Genomic DNA, 14101 nt, shown 5'->3' with positions numbered 1-14101 from the left:
TCTTCTCGTTTTTTGTTGAAACAAATATTTATCAGATTAGCAACATTAACTTATCCCTCGTCAGTCAAATTCGCAAAATATTTGTAGAAAAAAACTACTTCGCGCTTCTGCATACGTAACTGCCTATGTGAAAGACACGAATACCGCATCCAATGACATTTCAACAACAAAACATTGAATAGGAAACATATTTCATTCGTAATCCTGTTCCGTTCTGTTCCAGGGCACGAGTCGGATTAAAAACTTCCCAACACAATTTGACTTGTTGGTTGAGAAGTTACTCCAACAGTGTATCCAACGATTGCTCAAAGCGAAAACATTTTGTCATTCATCTGATACCCATAAAACCTCCTTCTATTCCCGAGATCTTTATCGTCGATAATGGATGCTAAGTGTGTATGACTCGACGGAGGCAGTCGTGCGTGGTCTTTTAACCAATGACCTTGTCGACAAGTTTGTTAAACGCTAGTCTGACCTATATAATTCGCCGCGGGAAACTAGATGCTTTTTAATTTGCCGTACGTGTGTTGGGAGATGCGACAGTTAGTAGTTTTTGTTGGAAGTTATCAATGCAAAAAGTCTGTGTGAGTGATATTTTACCAGCGTGGACATTGCTCCAGTGACCTATAACAGCGATATTCAAATTGCAAGTCGTTGTTGGCGTTCAATTCCGCTAATGCGGGTCATGCGGTTCATCGAGCTTCGGAATCCTGTTTCTAATAAGCATTTCAGATCGCTGCGTTAATTGTGTGAAAAACTCGATTTCGGGAGTTTTCTAATTGTATTTATAGCTAACGTGGAAAAATCATTGAGCCAAGGAACATTGGAACATATGTCTTCTGAATCGGAAAAGATAATTGAATGGTCGGGTGGAAGAAGGTGTTTTTTTTTTAAATTGGTTTTCCGGTGAAATGATGTTTGTTGTTGGTTCGTTAAAAAAGTAATTTGGGTTTGTCTTTACTTGGGACTTACAGTGGAGCAATGTTGGACGTGACATTTTCTTGGCAGCTTTTTTAAATTTAATTGCGCTCTCAGAACCCCCCCCCCCCCCCCCCTTCTCCTGTAAAATGTGTATTTTGTAAGATTCAACGTTGTTCCAGCCGACCATTCATTTGGTGTGGCTTTCTCTGTCTAGTTGTTCTATCTTGAATCCAATTGTTGTCGGCTATTCGTGGATTGAAAGTGGTCAACTGCTTTTAAGTGACATAAATAATAATAATAATAAATGCAAATCCTCCGTTTCACGAGATCGACCATGTGTTTTCTATTTTTCTTATTCAGTAAAAATCGATTTTTAACGAATTGAACATAAAACACGTATCAAGTTGGATCTTGCATTTTTTAGAAAATGTTTTAAAGATGAAAGCTTTTTTTATGAGTTTTTAAAGATGTCTGGTACTTGAATGAATTTTTCATTATTTCTAACTCGTAAAAGCAAGAACTGGTTTTTGGGAGCAAGGCCAACAATCAAAACCTATTTCCTCCAAAATGCATATTGTTTCAGATTTTTTTTTTCTTTTGCAATTCTGTGTTGTTTTCGAGGTTGACATCCTAGTTGAATCTCGATTGTGGCGTGGAAAGAGAAAGATTACTTTACATTGGATTTTAATTTTTTTTCCTCTCTGTTAGAGTGTTGGAAATTTTGGTGGGAAAAATTATAACCGTTTAGCAGAAACTGAGTGTGTTGTTTTATCGCTTATCCATTATCATCTCATCTTTCTTGTGCTTACAAAAGATTAACCCAAATGTCTAATGACCTATCAATTCGTTCATTAGTTCCTAGCGGATTTTCATGTAGCTCTGTATACAAAGAACCTTAAAGCATAAACAAAGGCTCAACGCCAAAATCAATCTTGTTTCCTTGAGTGATTTATTAGCAATAAAAATGACAAATTTGTAAGCGAAAGTGAACAAGTTGCTCACGCTGCAACCGCAACTAGCCACATATCTGAATAATGGAGACCTGTGTGCTTTTCGCTTTCCAAAGAGCTCCGCTTCGGATATCTCTGGATCGATGGAACTACAAGGAGAATAATTCTTCCTCTCCCCCCCCCCCGATGTTTCCCGCCCTTCGGGCAATCGATCCACCAAGTGGAGGGGAGGGCCGAAGTAAGCTCCGGAATTCTTCTACCAGAGAGGTATTCAAATTTATGAATCCTCCAGGCTCCATAAATTGGATTTGAGAAAGATTTGAATTTCAAAGCAGGAAGCGATGGGAGTGGGGGGGGGGGGGGTCTCACTGGCTGCTTGTTGTCGGAAAAGCTGATATCGCTGTTGACTTTGTATCGCTCGACTAGCAGACGGGGAGAGGCGAGGCGAAATAAGATCTGCAATCTAAATATTATTTCATGATTTCATTTCGGGTTTTGGCCCTTGTAAGCAATAATTTATTTCTTTTATCTTTCCGCTGCCGGTGTTAATGCCTTGTGTTTCGGTAAATATATTGCTTTGCGTTGCGTACCTGGTCGCTTAATATTGCTTACCATTCCACATATGGTCTTACAAAAATATGCGAGGGAATTTTGGGTATTTTTTTTTTTTTTTCACAGAATGTGATTCAAAAGATTTTCACACTTTCGAATCTAGTTGTTTTGAACTGTTGCTTTCTTTTTCTGATGTATTTACCACTGTGTAACTTTCTCAAGATTGCATGTTGTAACACTGCTGTTTCTTTTTTTTTTTTCATTATGTTCATTCGTGACTCGTCATCTTCGTTAACACATTCTCTTAACGTACAAAGTTTTCATGCATTTTAATTTCAGCTATGCATGCGGCCACGCATTGGAATCCAACATGAGTTTCTTGTACCCCGTAGTATAGGATGGCTGTGATAACAGGAATTAACACCTGATGTTGCTAATAACTGTCGCAGAACGTTTTGGCAAAACAAACAAGCTTTCCACGCCTCCTATTTAAACAAATGAAGGCGGAACAAACTATACTGATTCTAAAGAAGTTGAAGAAAGAGGCATCTGAAAAAGAAATTAGCAACGCAAGTTTATAACCAGAGCTGCGTTAGTCGGAGGTTTTAAATTTCTAGAGTCAGAGTCTATTATGTACCCTTTGACTCCATTGTTTTAAAATCAATCCGACTCTGAAGCTCTGTTTGTAACTGCTAACTTTCTTCAGGTCTGCATGATGAAAGTAGATCAGAATAGTCGTTCTAGCTGGTTCTCTTATGTGTAGGGTAAAGCTGTGAATCGTAGAATAAGTAGCGACGCGTCCGCCATCTTGAGGCTAAACGATGTTTTCTTCCTATACCTGCTATAATGAAGTATATCGTGTTTTTCTTCTTGGTTGTAGACATGGAGTTAGTAAGAAACGAGAGTCCACAAGCAAACCACGCCACTTCATCTAACAGACATAGAAGGAAAGCATCGTTTAGTCCCAAGATGGCGGACGTCTCGCTACTTATTCTACGATTCAGGGCTTTAGGATAGGGTTCTCCAGTTTTAACTTTTGAAATAACTTCTTACGTTATTTCAGATTCTCGGATCAAATCACCTGTTTCCTGTTCTCGTACAGTTAAGCATTTGAGCTGTTTTTGGACTTAATATCCAATATGCATTGTGTTCAGCACTTTCGCTGCCAGAATTTTTTCTCGGGAGGGTTTTTTGATTCTTAACAGTTCTTTCGCGTGTTTCTATTACCACATTAGGATTGACTAAAGCCCTGAATCTTAGAATAAGTAGCGACACGTCTGCCATCTTGGGGCTAAATCCCCCTTTCTTCATAACGAAATAGCTCATTCTGCTATAATGAAATAGCGTGTTTTGCGTAGACTAATAATAAGAATAGACCGAGCTATGGCAACCCTTTTACTGCTCATAAACCAAACCATGTGACTGGTGGATATCCTAGCAACAGCGGGCGTTGATCGTAGCAGACGATCAACGCCCGCGAGAAATAAAATAAATAGAATTGATGAAACACGGAAGAATGATCTTTTATGGAGTCCGATTTGTAAATTTCTTATTCTAAGTTGCAAATATTTTGTTAATATAGTGAGTTTTTCGTTTAGATAGTATTGTGCATTTTCTTTAATCAATTTCAATTACTGTCTAAGCAATTAAAGATGCAAGCGCCCAAAAAGAATCGGCAAACGGTAAGATTTTTACCTACAATTTCGATTTAAAATACCGATTAGTACATTTTTTCGTTAACGCAAAACGTTTACGCCATTACGTTCACGCCAACGCTGACGTAGCAGTTCCAAATGAAATAAAAGTTACTGAAAACTGTGATCAAAAACTAATTACTAATGTCAAAATATTGCATAACGAAAAGAAAAACAGTTCAATTTCTGCACCTGGAAAAAAATTATTATGAAAACACATTACGTTTTAAAATACATGTCGAGTGCCAAACTATAGATAATGTTGCCATCTAGCAACCATGCTGCCAAAGTTTTCGCCAAGCCTTCCACTAGTCACATGATGTATCCATGAACCAATTTTTTTCATCAGCAAGTCTGGGAAAGCTCGGTCTACTCTTATTATTAATCTATGGTGTTTTGCTTCTTGATTGTGTATTGTGGAGCTAATAAAAAACAACAATCAAGAAGCAAAACAAGCTACTTTACATTAGGCAGACGTAGGAAGAAAGTGTGTTTTAGCCACATGATGTCGGACGGGTCGCTAACACGCTAACTTATTCTACGATTCAGGACTTGATTGACAATATGACCAGAAATCTAGAATATCCACTGATTCACACATGCTGGTTTTTCACATGCACAAAAACCACAAAAGTCACATGCTGGTTTTTCTGTAATGCATGAGGTTACAATTACCATACAGAGTTACCGTTGAGTTACACATATAGTAACTCAAACGTGAATATTTTTTAAATATTTCTCAATATAATGTTGTATTTGTATGTTCATTCTTAGTTTAGTCCGGAAACAACCGCTTTGTAGCGCTTATTCGTTTTTCATGGTATATAATATTTTGGCATTTTATAGTATTGAGAAAGTACGTATTATTAGTTTCAAATGTCACTCTCTTCATCTTTTTTTATCCTCCACATTTTTGTAACTTAATTAGTAAACGTTTCTTAGAATAAATAAATCGAAATCTCCTCCTGCAGAGCCATCTATTTATCTTATTTTTATTGTTTTATTCTTAATTTTTGATTATGCACTCAGAGATAATATTGACAGGTTCGACGAATTTTGACAAGAAGAGTTGTTGAAAAATGGTTCCAATCGTCGGATAAAAATATATTTCTATCCAAATTATCCAACTATTTCCGTTTCTACTGAAACGAATTTTTATATTGTCTTTAATTGCGAAAAAATCTCATATATGTTAATGCAGTGAATTTATAAAAAAAAAAAAAATGCAACTCACTATCAATTAGAACTTCTCCTTACTTGAATGGTATCTTCTATGTACAGTATGACCCCGATTTAACGATTGTAAAGGGACTGAAAAAAGGTTATCGTTAAATCAAGGATATCGTTAAATCGAGGTGCATAGACATTCAATGCAGTGAAATGTATCATTAAATTGAGGAAATCATTAAATCGAAGTTACACTGTAATTACAATATGTGGCAATTTACTGTCGATTTTTTCGCAAAAAAAAAAAAAAAATGAATTAACTAAGGATTTGTGTGTACAATTGTGTGGACGGATCGCTAAAATTGTCTTATCTTCTCTACTAATAATAAAGCTGAAAGTCTCTCTGTCTGGATATCCGGAGGATGTCAGGATCTCTGTGACGCGCATAGCGCCTAGACCGTTCGGCCGATTTTCATGAAATTTGGCACAAAGTTAGTTTGTAGCATGGGGGGTGTGCACCTCGAAGCGGTTTTCCGAAAATTCGATGTGTTCTTTTTCTACTCCAATTTTAAGAACAAAACTATCATAAGATGGACGAGTAAATTACGAAATTATCATAACGTGGAACCGTTACATGGGTACAAGTCAATTGGCGAGAAAATTCACCATACATTATTTGTAAATATGCAGGCGAACAAAAGACCTTTTAATTTTTCTATTACGGGCAAAGCCGTGCGGGTATTACTAATAATAAAGCTCAAAGTCTCTCTATCTGGATGTCTGAAGGACGTCTGTGACGCGCACAGCGCCTAGACCGTTCGGCCGATTTTCATGAAATTAGACACAAAGTTAGTTTGTAGCATGGGGGTGTGCACCTCGAAGCGATTTTTCGAAAATTCGATTTTGTTCTTTTTCTATTTCAATTTTAAGAACACTTTCCGGAGCAAAATTATCATAAGATGGACGAGTAAATTACGAAATTATCATGATGTGGAATGGGAGAGCGAATGAACATAGCCAATTGGCGAGAAGTTCGTCATCCATTATTTGTAAATATACAGGCGAACCGAATGACCTTTTAATTTTCAACTACGGGCAAAGCCGTGCGGGTACCGCTAGTACCCTAATAAAAGCTTTCATAACTTTGTAGAAAGATTTTGGTTTGTATTTTCAGCGACAACAATTTTTGCAGTTCTTTTATAAGAGTAGAAGAGTTAAGCCTTGGATCTGGCATCATATGAGGCAGTGAGAAGCAAATGGATGTAAGTGGCAAAACTAAAAATTTGGAGATAACCAGTACACATGGTAGGTGAACCTCTCCTCTGCTTTGGGGCAAGAGATGGTACTAGTAGCCCTGGTAGTTGCTGCTATACAGCATGATTTAGAAAAAAAAATTTCAATGAAAGCTTACCTAGGAGCTTCACGCAAAACTTGAAAATGTCCACTTGCATCCCTTTGCTTCTCACTGCCTCATATCTCATATCAAAATTTAATGAATCGTTTTCACTTTGTTGACGGTAATCTAATTATTCCAAGAATTTTCTCTTTGTCATTTTAGCCGTAAGTAAACCTTCAAGAAATCTCAAAGCGCTGCAAATATTCAGCTAAATTAACTCGCTCGGATTTCACTTTAATTAAGTCGGAAACTCATTTCGCCGAATGGTTTAAAAGCCTCTTTCTCTTGTAATAAGATTGGGGAGGAGAATTCAGAAACTGGAGACGCGAATTCATAAGCGTTGAATTAATCGGATTTATGAAAGCAGGAGAAAATTGAAATTGCATCGTAAGGTTGTTTGATTGTTTCCATAGTTACGGGCTTGTTAATGTTGTTCGCTCTTCCGTAACTTGTTATTTGCGATGTTAAATGAGGTTATGATCGAGGATGAAACATGACTTGTTGATTATGCGCAGTGTTGAAAGAGAAATTGTTGTTTCTAAAATTTGACTGGCGTTTGAGAATGATTAAGTACATGTGTGTGTTTTTTTTTTTTTTTTTTTTTTTTTGAACTTTTGGGATCGCTCGTGAACTACATTCGCTCTTTTCCTGGCAAGCTGTTTGTTTTCTGTGACTGATTTGTGCATTTAGAGGCCCGTGGCAGTGCATTTTTTGGGACCTTTTGTCTAACGAATATTTAAAGAAAAGTTCGGCCATTCAATTTAAATTTCAATGAGGAAATTTTTTCCTGTTCTGAAATATTTATTTGCTTGAGTGATGAGTTGTGTACAAATAATATTTCTACGAAAATGGCTGTGTGAAGCAAATTGGAAATAGATATGTACTTAGGAAAAAAAAATCAAATTTTCCGAATTGCTGTATTTGAAAAATATTTTTGAAGTGTGTTTTAGTCCTTCCCCTGTTTTAAAAACTATTGTTGATTTGTAACGTTTTTTCTGCTAAATCTTAAATTGAATAAAAAAAATATGAAGTGAAATATGTAAATACATGCTAAGCACAGATCATAAATTGATTGTTTTTTTTTTTTTTTTTTTTAAATTTTCAAACATTTCATTTATTCACAAAAGAATTTTAAAAATGACTAACTGAGCGCAGTAAACTGCATAAATGTTTCTTCTTTCAAAGTAAATTTCATCGTTTTCAGTTAGGTAACAAAGGTGTTGAAAATAACGAGTTTGGTATTTTAGGTTGAAAATTAATGAATTTTGCTAATCTTCTTTGATAATAGCTAAAAAGTTGCATTTAAGAGTGCATACTGCATAGTGTGTCAAACATTTCTCATTTTGAATCGATCTTAGAATTATTTTTCTTTTATTTTGAGTCATTTGCAAGGTCTCACAAACCCCGGGAGACTAAAAAAAAAATGCTTCTGCCAAGGGATAAAGTATAGAAAAGAGGAAAGAACTTTTGGCCAATGGCCCCCAGTTCTTTCAGGAACCACATTACACTGAATTTTCCTATAAACAGTTGAGAAAAAAATCTTGGGCGAAAAATGTTTTCCTGGCTCCTAAGATTTCAGGATTTTGTCGTTTCCCTGGTCATGTGCATTGTAAAAAAAATTTCTGCACCTAATCCCTTAATTCGTATAGAGTTCAGGTCACAACTTTGGAAACAAGCTTAGTCAAGTTAGTTAGCTCTAAGCTAAGTAAGAGTAAATACCTTAAATTTTATTTTAATGACTTCACTAAACATGTTGACAATTGGCGGAATTCATTGATTGTGAATTGTCTGAAACGTCTCCCTCGTCTCGTAACGAGTTTCCCTTTTCTCTCTTCCAGGAGGATAGAAAGTGATCCCGCCCTCCAACGGAGCCTTCCCGGAGCACCCTCGCACAACAATCCAGAGCCGGATGAGGTCGTGGTGGTGTTGAAAACAGCAGAGACCACGGGAATGTGCACTCCTTGCTTGCGGTGGCGTGACAACGGGGGCCAATGAAAGACAACTCGCTGGATGGCCACCGTGGAAAGGTGGCTCTATCCGACACCACGAGGAACACCAGCGCGCCACAGAGCAGCATCTCCTCGGCCTCGAGCATAGTCAAGTGCGACCTGAAGACACCCCCCGGCACGACGGGTACCGCGAACGACGGCAGCGCAGCGACCAATTTTGACGATGACTACAACGAGTGGGAACTGGGCATCGGAGACTTGATCATAGACCTAGACGCGGACATCGAGAAAACGAACGGCGGAGGGCCGCAGCAGGGCATTCCCACTTCGCACCACAGCCACCATCACAGTCACCACCACCACCACCATCATCATCACCACAGCAGCAACCATCACCAAAACGGCACCGCCTCCTCTTCGGTCAACCCTGGAAGCGGCGTCGACTCTTCCCCCAGCGCATCGGCCCCGGCGACTACCTTCAACTTTCTGGGATCGTCTCAGCCTCCTTCCAGCAACTTGGCGGCAGCCATGTCAAATTCTAAGTCGCCTCGCATAACTGGTAATAGTGGCAGCGGATCAGGAGCTTCTTCGGTTTCGGGTACGGGAACAACCGGCGGGAGCGCGAATTCTTCCGGTTCTGGGACATTTGAGCATCAGGCCACCGTGGACAAAGGCCTGAAGATGAAAATCAAACGCAAGACTGTCGGGAATAAGTATTCCGAAGCTAAGCACGAAATTGTGCAGTCCGACACGAAATCTGCGACGTCGTCGTCGCAGTCTTCGTCCGAAAATTCTTCTAACAGTAGCAATAATTGCTCCAGCAATGCATCGGGTTCCAATTCGCCTGCTGCGAGTTCCGAAACTCCAAAATCGAAGCACTCTTCGAGTAAGGGTAGGAACAGCAGTCACCGCGAAAAGAAGGAGAAAAACAGGGACAAAGACAAAAGTTCGAGTGCGCGGAACAATGTTGTGAATTCGAACAGTGCGAGTGTTACTGCATCGGATGTGAACGGTGTTGGTGTTTTGGGTGTGATGTCTCCCATCAAAATCACCAATAGCGGTGTCAGTTTGTCAAGTCCTGCACCGCCACCCTTGAGTACGAACTCTTCCCCTCTCCCTTCGAACACTTCGGTTCCCTCGCCGAGCATGTCTCGGAGCGTGGCTAACTCTCCAGCTGGATTGGTGCCCCAGGACTCAGCCATCCAGCAGGTGGTGACGGGGCCTGCGCCCCTGATAGGGCAACAGGTCCCTTCTCAGGGCCCTACCTCAAGCTCTCCTCCCATGCCGAACTTGACTCTCAAGTTGGAGAGTAAGTTCACGCCTAGTCCTCTGCCAGCAGTAGTCATCAAGCAGGAAGAACGCCCCTCTTCGCCACCTTTGAAGAAGATCAAACTGGAACCAACGGAAAAGAGCGAAGAGGTTCGTCGTTTTTCTTCTTTCTTCTCTCCATGTACTTTCTATGTATTTGTGCCGAGTTCCTGTTTTTGCTCTTAAACATGTGACATGCAATATTGAGCACTTAAGTTAGAATGCCTTTTTTATACAAATATAATCGAAAAAATATCTATCCATCCCTCTAAGTCTGTTACTAACTGGTCTAAAATGTATGATGATTTAGTTAATGTTCTAGTTATGGGATCAGGCCTGAATTGTCGACTCATTTATGTGCTCACTGTGAGTATTCCGGCATCTCATTTTGTTTTTAATCGGAACTTATCAAGATCTAGTAGGGAAGCCAGTTCTGTTTCGGCTTTTATTGTCCCCCAAATGGACTGAAGATGATATCACGGTTTTTCTCCGTTATTTATTTCTTACCTCCTTTATTAGTGCCTACTATAGATGTGAAATGCTCTGCGCACCAACAAATATTTTGAACGGTAGGTTGAGCGTCGCAACATACCCGGAAATCGGCACTCCTGGATGCGAGTGAATGTTTGGGTTTTTAGGTTTCATTCAAGGGGGGGGGGGGGGAGGCGCGAAATAAAAATTTAGCCTAATGCCCCTCGGTATCTTAATCACACCTACTGTTGAACCCCTATTCATGAGGCTATTCATAAAACTTCCGCTGGAATCTACCTGGAACAAGTAAGGGAATTACGTAAAAAGAAAGTGTTTAATGATTCGTATAACATTTTATTTTTAGTTATATTCTTGATTATTAAGTTTCGCTTAGTTTTGAATATTTTTCCCTGATTTCCCCCCCCCCCCCCCACAGATATCCTAAAAATGAACCAGACTAAACCCGGGCCTGAAGCAAACTTTGGTTTCAAATAGCTCTCTAATGGTAGATACTCATTCGTCAATCTCTGTACACAAAGTTAGCGAGCCGATAAATACATTGAGCAAAAAACATTTATATCTGTTGATACTGAAGAACACCAGATTAGTTTCTTTCTATATTGTCATTGTTGTGGAAGAGTTTAAGAAATGATATCTATCACTTTATCTCGCCCTCATCGTGCCTGCACTTATGGAAAGTCAATGATATCTGTTTGGTTGAGATGCAAAAGGGCAATTGAAGGGTCAGTATAAAGTGGATAAATTAGCCATTGAGTATAAAGTTTATTTTGTGTGGTAAGAACTATTTTATTCAATTGCAGCCAATTTAATGCCTAGCCAATAAATATATTAAAAATAGGTTTATCTTGTGTGGTAAAAATCCTATTTGTGTTTCAACTAAAGTCAATGAGCATACTAAAAATAAGTGTATCTTGTGAAGTAAAAAAAAACTTTGTTTCAACTGTGGCCGATCAAACTAGCCAATGAGGTTTATCTTGTGTGGTAAAAAACCTCTTGTGTTTCAATTGCAGCCAATTTAACTAGCCAATGAGTATTATCATGAATAGGTTTGTTTTGTGTGGCAAAAAAAAAACTATTTGTGTTTCAACTGGTGGTCAATTAAACTAGCCAATGAGTATACCAAAAATTAGTTTATCTTGTGTAATAATAACAATAAACTATATTTGTGTTTGAATTGCAGGTGGAATGTCCTGGCTCGCCGGAGTCTCCCGAGATGAAGGACACGAGCACGTGCACCTCCGTGGGCACCATCACGGAGCCCGATTGTCTGGGCCCCTGTGAGCCTGGGACGAGTGTGATGCTCGAGGGCATTGTCTGGCAGGAAACGGAAGGAGGTAATCAATTGTTTTTCGTGGCAATTAACGAGCCCCCGGCGCACTAATGGAATACGTCTCGTGGGGGAGGGGGGCATTCCGTACATCATACCGTATTAACCCGCAAGGGCAGTTCACTTATCGGCAGTCCGTCCCGTCCATCCCGTTTTTTGACGTGACGGACTGCCCACGAAAGCAGAGCAGCGTTCACAAACGGTCGCCGCACATCAATCACGTGACTGAATTCCCCCGCCAGGGAGAGAAGAGCGCGCTGCTTGGCGGAAACCAATGATATGCCGTTCTACTTTCGACGGCCGTCAGATATCAAGGTTCTTCTGATCGAAACCGGTCCCGTCCAAGATGGCTTGCTGTCATGGCAACCAGCAAAGAAAACCTGTTTCGGGAGGAAAGAAACGTGATGGACGGAACGGACTGCCGATATGTGAACAGGCCCTTATCTGGCATGCCGCAAAATTTGAGGGTCACTAGCAAGCCGGATAATTCGAGGTTAATTTCGCAACAAAACAAAAGCAAGTTTCCCCATTCAGTTCCAATTGTGTAGTACATATAATATGTTCTTGTTATTTATGGTAGGTCATAATTAACGGATTTAATTATATGCCAATAAAAATATCAACTCAGAAGCAACCATTGTGTTACTGCAATTCGTTCATATTTTTTTTAAATAAATTATTTTAGATCCCTTTTAGAGAGGTGAGTTTAATTGTTATTTATTGAATAGTTATGGTAACTTCTTTAGCACTGCCTTAGGGGCGGTAACTTACTGCATTTGTGTTGTTTAGTTTTATTTTAATTTTTGTAAAATTATTCGTTATTTAACAATATTTTTCCCTTTAAAATAACAAATGACATTGTTAGTTAATATTTTTACAAAATTAAACTTTATTTATACTAATAAGATATATATAGAACTTAAATTATTTTTTAAGCTGAACATATATTTTTAATAGTATTTTTTTTTCCTAACCTCGATTTTTCCGGCATGCCGGAAAGGACCAAGCAAATGTTATTGAAAATCTGGTGACCCCCGAATTTTGCGGGTGCCGGATAATGCGGGGTTATACGGTAAGTGCAATGCGTGGGCAAGCAGAAACTGAAAGGTCCGAGGACTTTCCCTGAAATGTCTTATGGAAGTCCAAAAAAAGGCAGCTTTAGGTTTGTCTTCGGTCACGTTAAGGAGGGTGTCATGGCCCTTATGAGTAGGCTTGCCAGACGTCCCGGTTTTCAAACAAAATACCGCTGTCCCCGCCGGCTTACTTCACGTCCGGGAAAAAGATACATTTGCTTACAAATGATCAAAAAGGTCTAAAAATGATTAATTGTGAGGGATCATTCTGGATAATTACTTTATCACTTGTCTTGTAAAATTAATACTAGATTAGCTAGTGAGGATTTTTGAAACAAGATTAAAAAGAAAAAACACTTTCTATAAAAAGTCCAGTAAAATGACATCTAAATATTGTTCAATTTTTTATTCCTCATTCAAAGTGTGTTTTCCAACTAAAATAAATTGTAAATTTACGTCTCGGAAGTGAAATGTTCAAATTATCTGCTCATTCCATTTATTATTACTCCTGTTTTAGGTTCATAATTAATAACCATTTATTCATAACATTGAGAATGAACTGCCCTATAAACCGTGACAAAAATCAGCCAGGGGCATGCACCCCTTTGAACACTAGCGACGCGGGGGGGGGGGGGGGTTGAGGAAGGGGGCATTCTGTTGTCCCGGTTGAACATTTCAGAAATCTGGCAAGACTACTTATGAGTCCCGTGAGTTAGAGCTTGTATTGGACTTGAATTATGTGCATAATTGAATTGCAATCATTGTTCTGCCATGTAATTACCCAATTATTCTTTTCATCCCAATTTTCCGGGAAAGGGGGAGCGGCAAATGACTGAGCGACTGGAAAATGTTGTTAAATAATTGACTTCTCACCATGAACATAATTTCGGGCCACCGTTCAGATGTAGGCAGATTAGAGAACTTATTTCAACGTTTTTTCTATGATCCTGTTCGCTTACATTAAATCTTAGTACAGACTTATGGTACATTGCATTAAGAAGAGCGTTCTGTGCTGATTTTTTTAATACAGAAACTGTGCACTTGAAGCATCTTTTAATATCAGGTTCTCCCTTGTAGTTAGCATGTCTATTCCATCAATATACGAAGTTTTTATCATAAATATGCATAACTACTGATGAAAAAAAATACTTGCTTCGTTATTAGCAATACTCATGTAACTTATTAATTAAGGAAATGCTTAGGGCATTCAATTATCTTTTTTTTTTTTTTTTTTTTTGTGTGTGTGTGACAGGTTTTTTTTTTTTTAAGTTG

General features: G+C 38.8%; 1 protein-coding gene across 1 annotated transcript in view; it reads left to right on the top strand.

Moving 5' to 3' along the window:
* LOC129223835 (zinc finger protein 608-like) overlaps positions 1–14101 on the top strand; it is an 83624-nt gene that overhangs the window by 60511 nt on the left and 9012 nt on the right. Inside the window, exons 2-3 of the mRNA XM_054858194.1 lie at positions 8519–10048; positions 11610–11763. Of these exons, the coding sequence (XP_054714169.1) occupies positions 8672–10048; positions 11610–11763 (1531 nt within the window). The 5' untranslated portion in view covers positions 8519–8671. The remainder of the gene's footprint in view (positions 1–8518; positions 10049–11609; positions 11764–14101) is intronic.

The sequence above is a fragment of the Uloborus diversus genome, chromosome 6, assembly GCF_026930045.1.
Source record: "Uloborus diversus isolate 005 chromosome 6, Udiv.v.3.1, whole genome shotgun sequence".
Taxonomy (NCBI): Eukaryota; Metazoa; Arthropoda; class Arachnida; order Araneae; family Uloboridae; genus Uloborus; species Uloborus diversus.
Note: the sequence above shows the minus strand (reverse complement) of the source record. Positions and strands in the feature narration are given on the sequence as shown.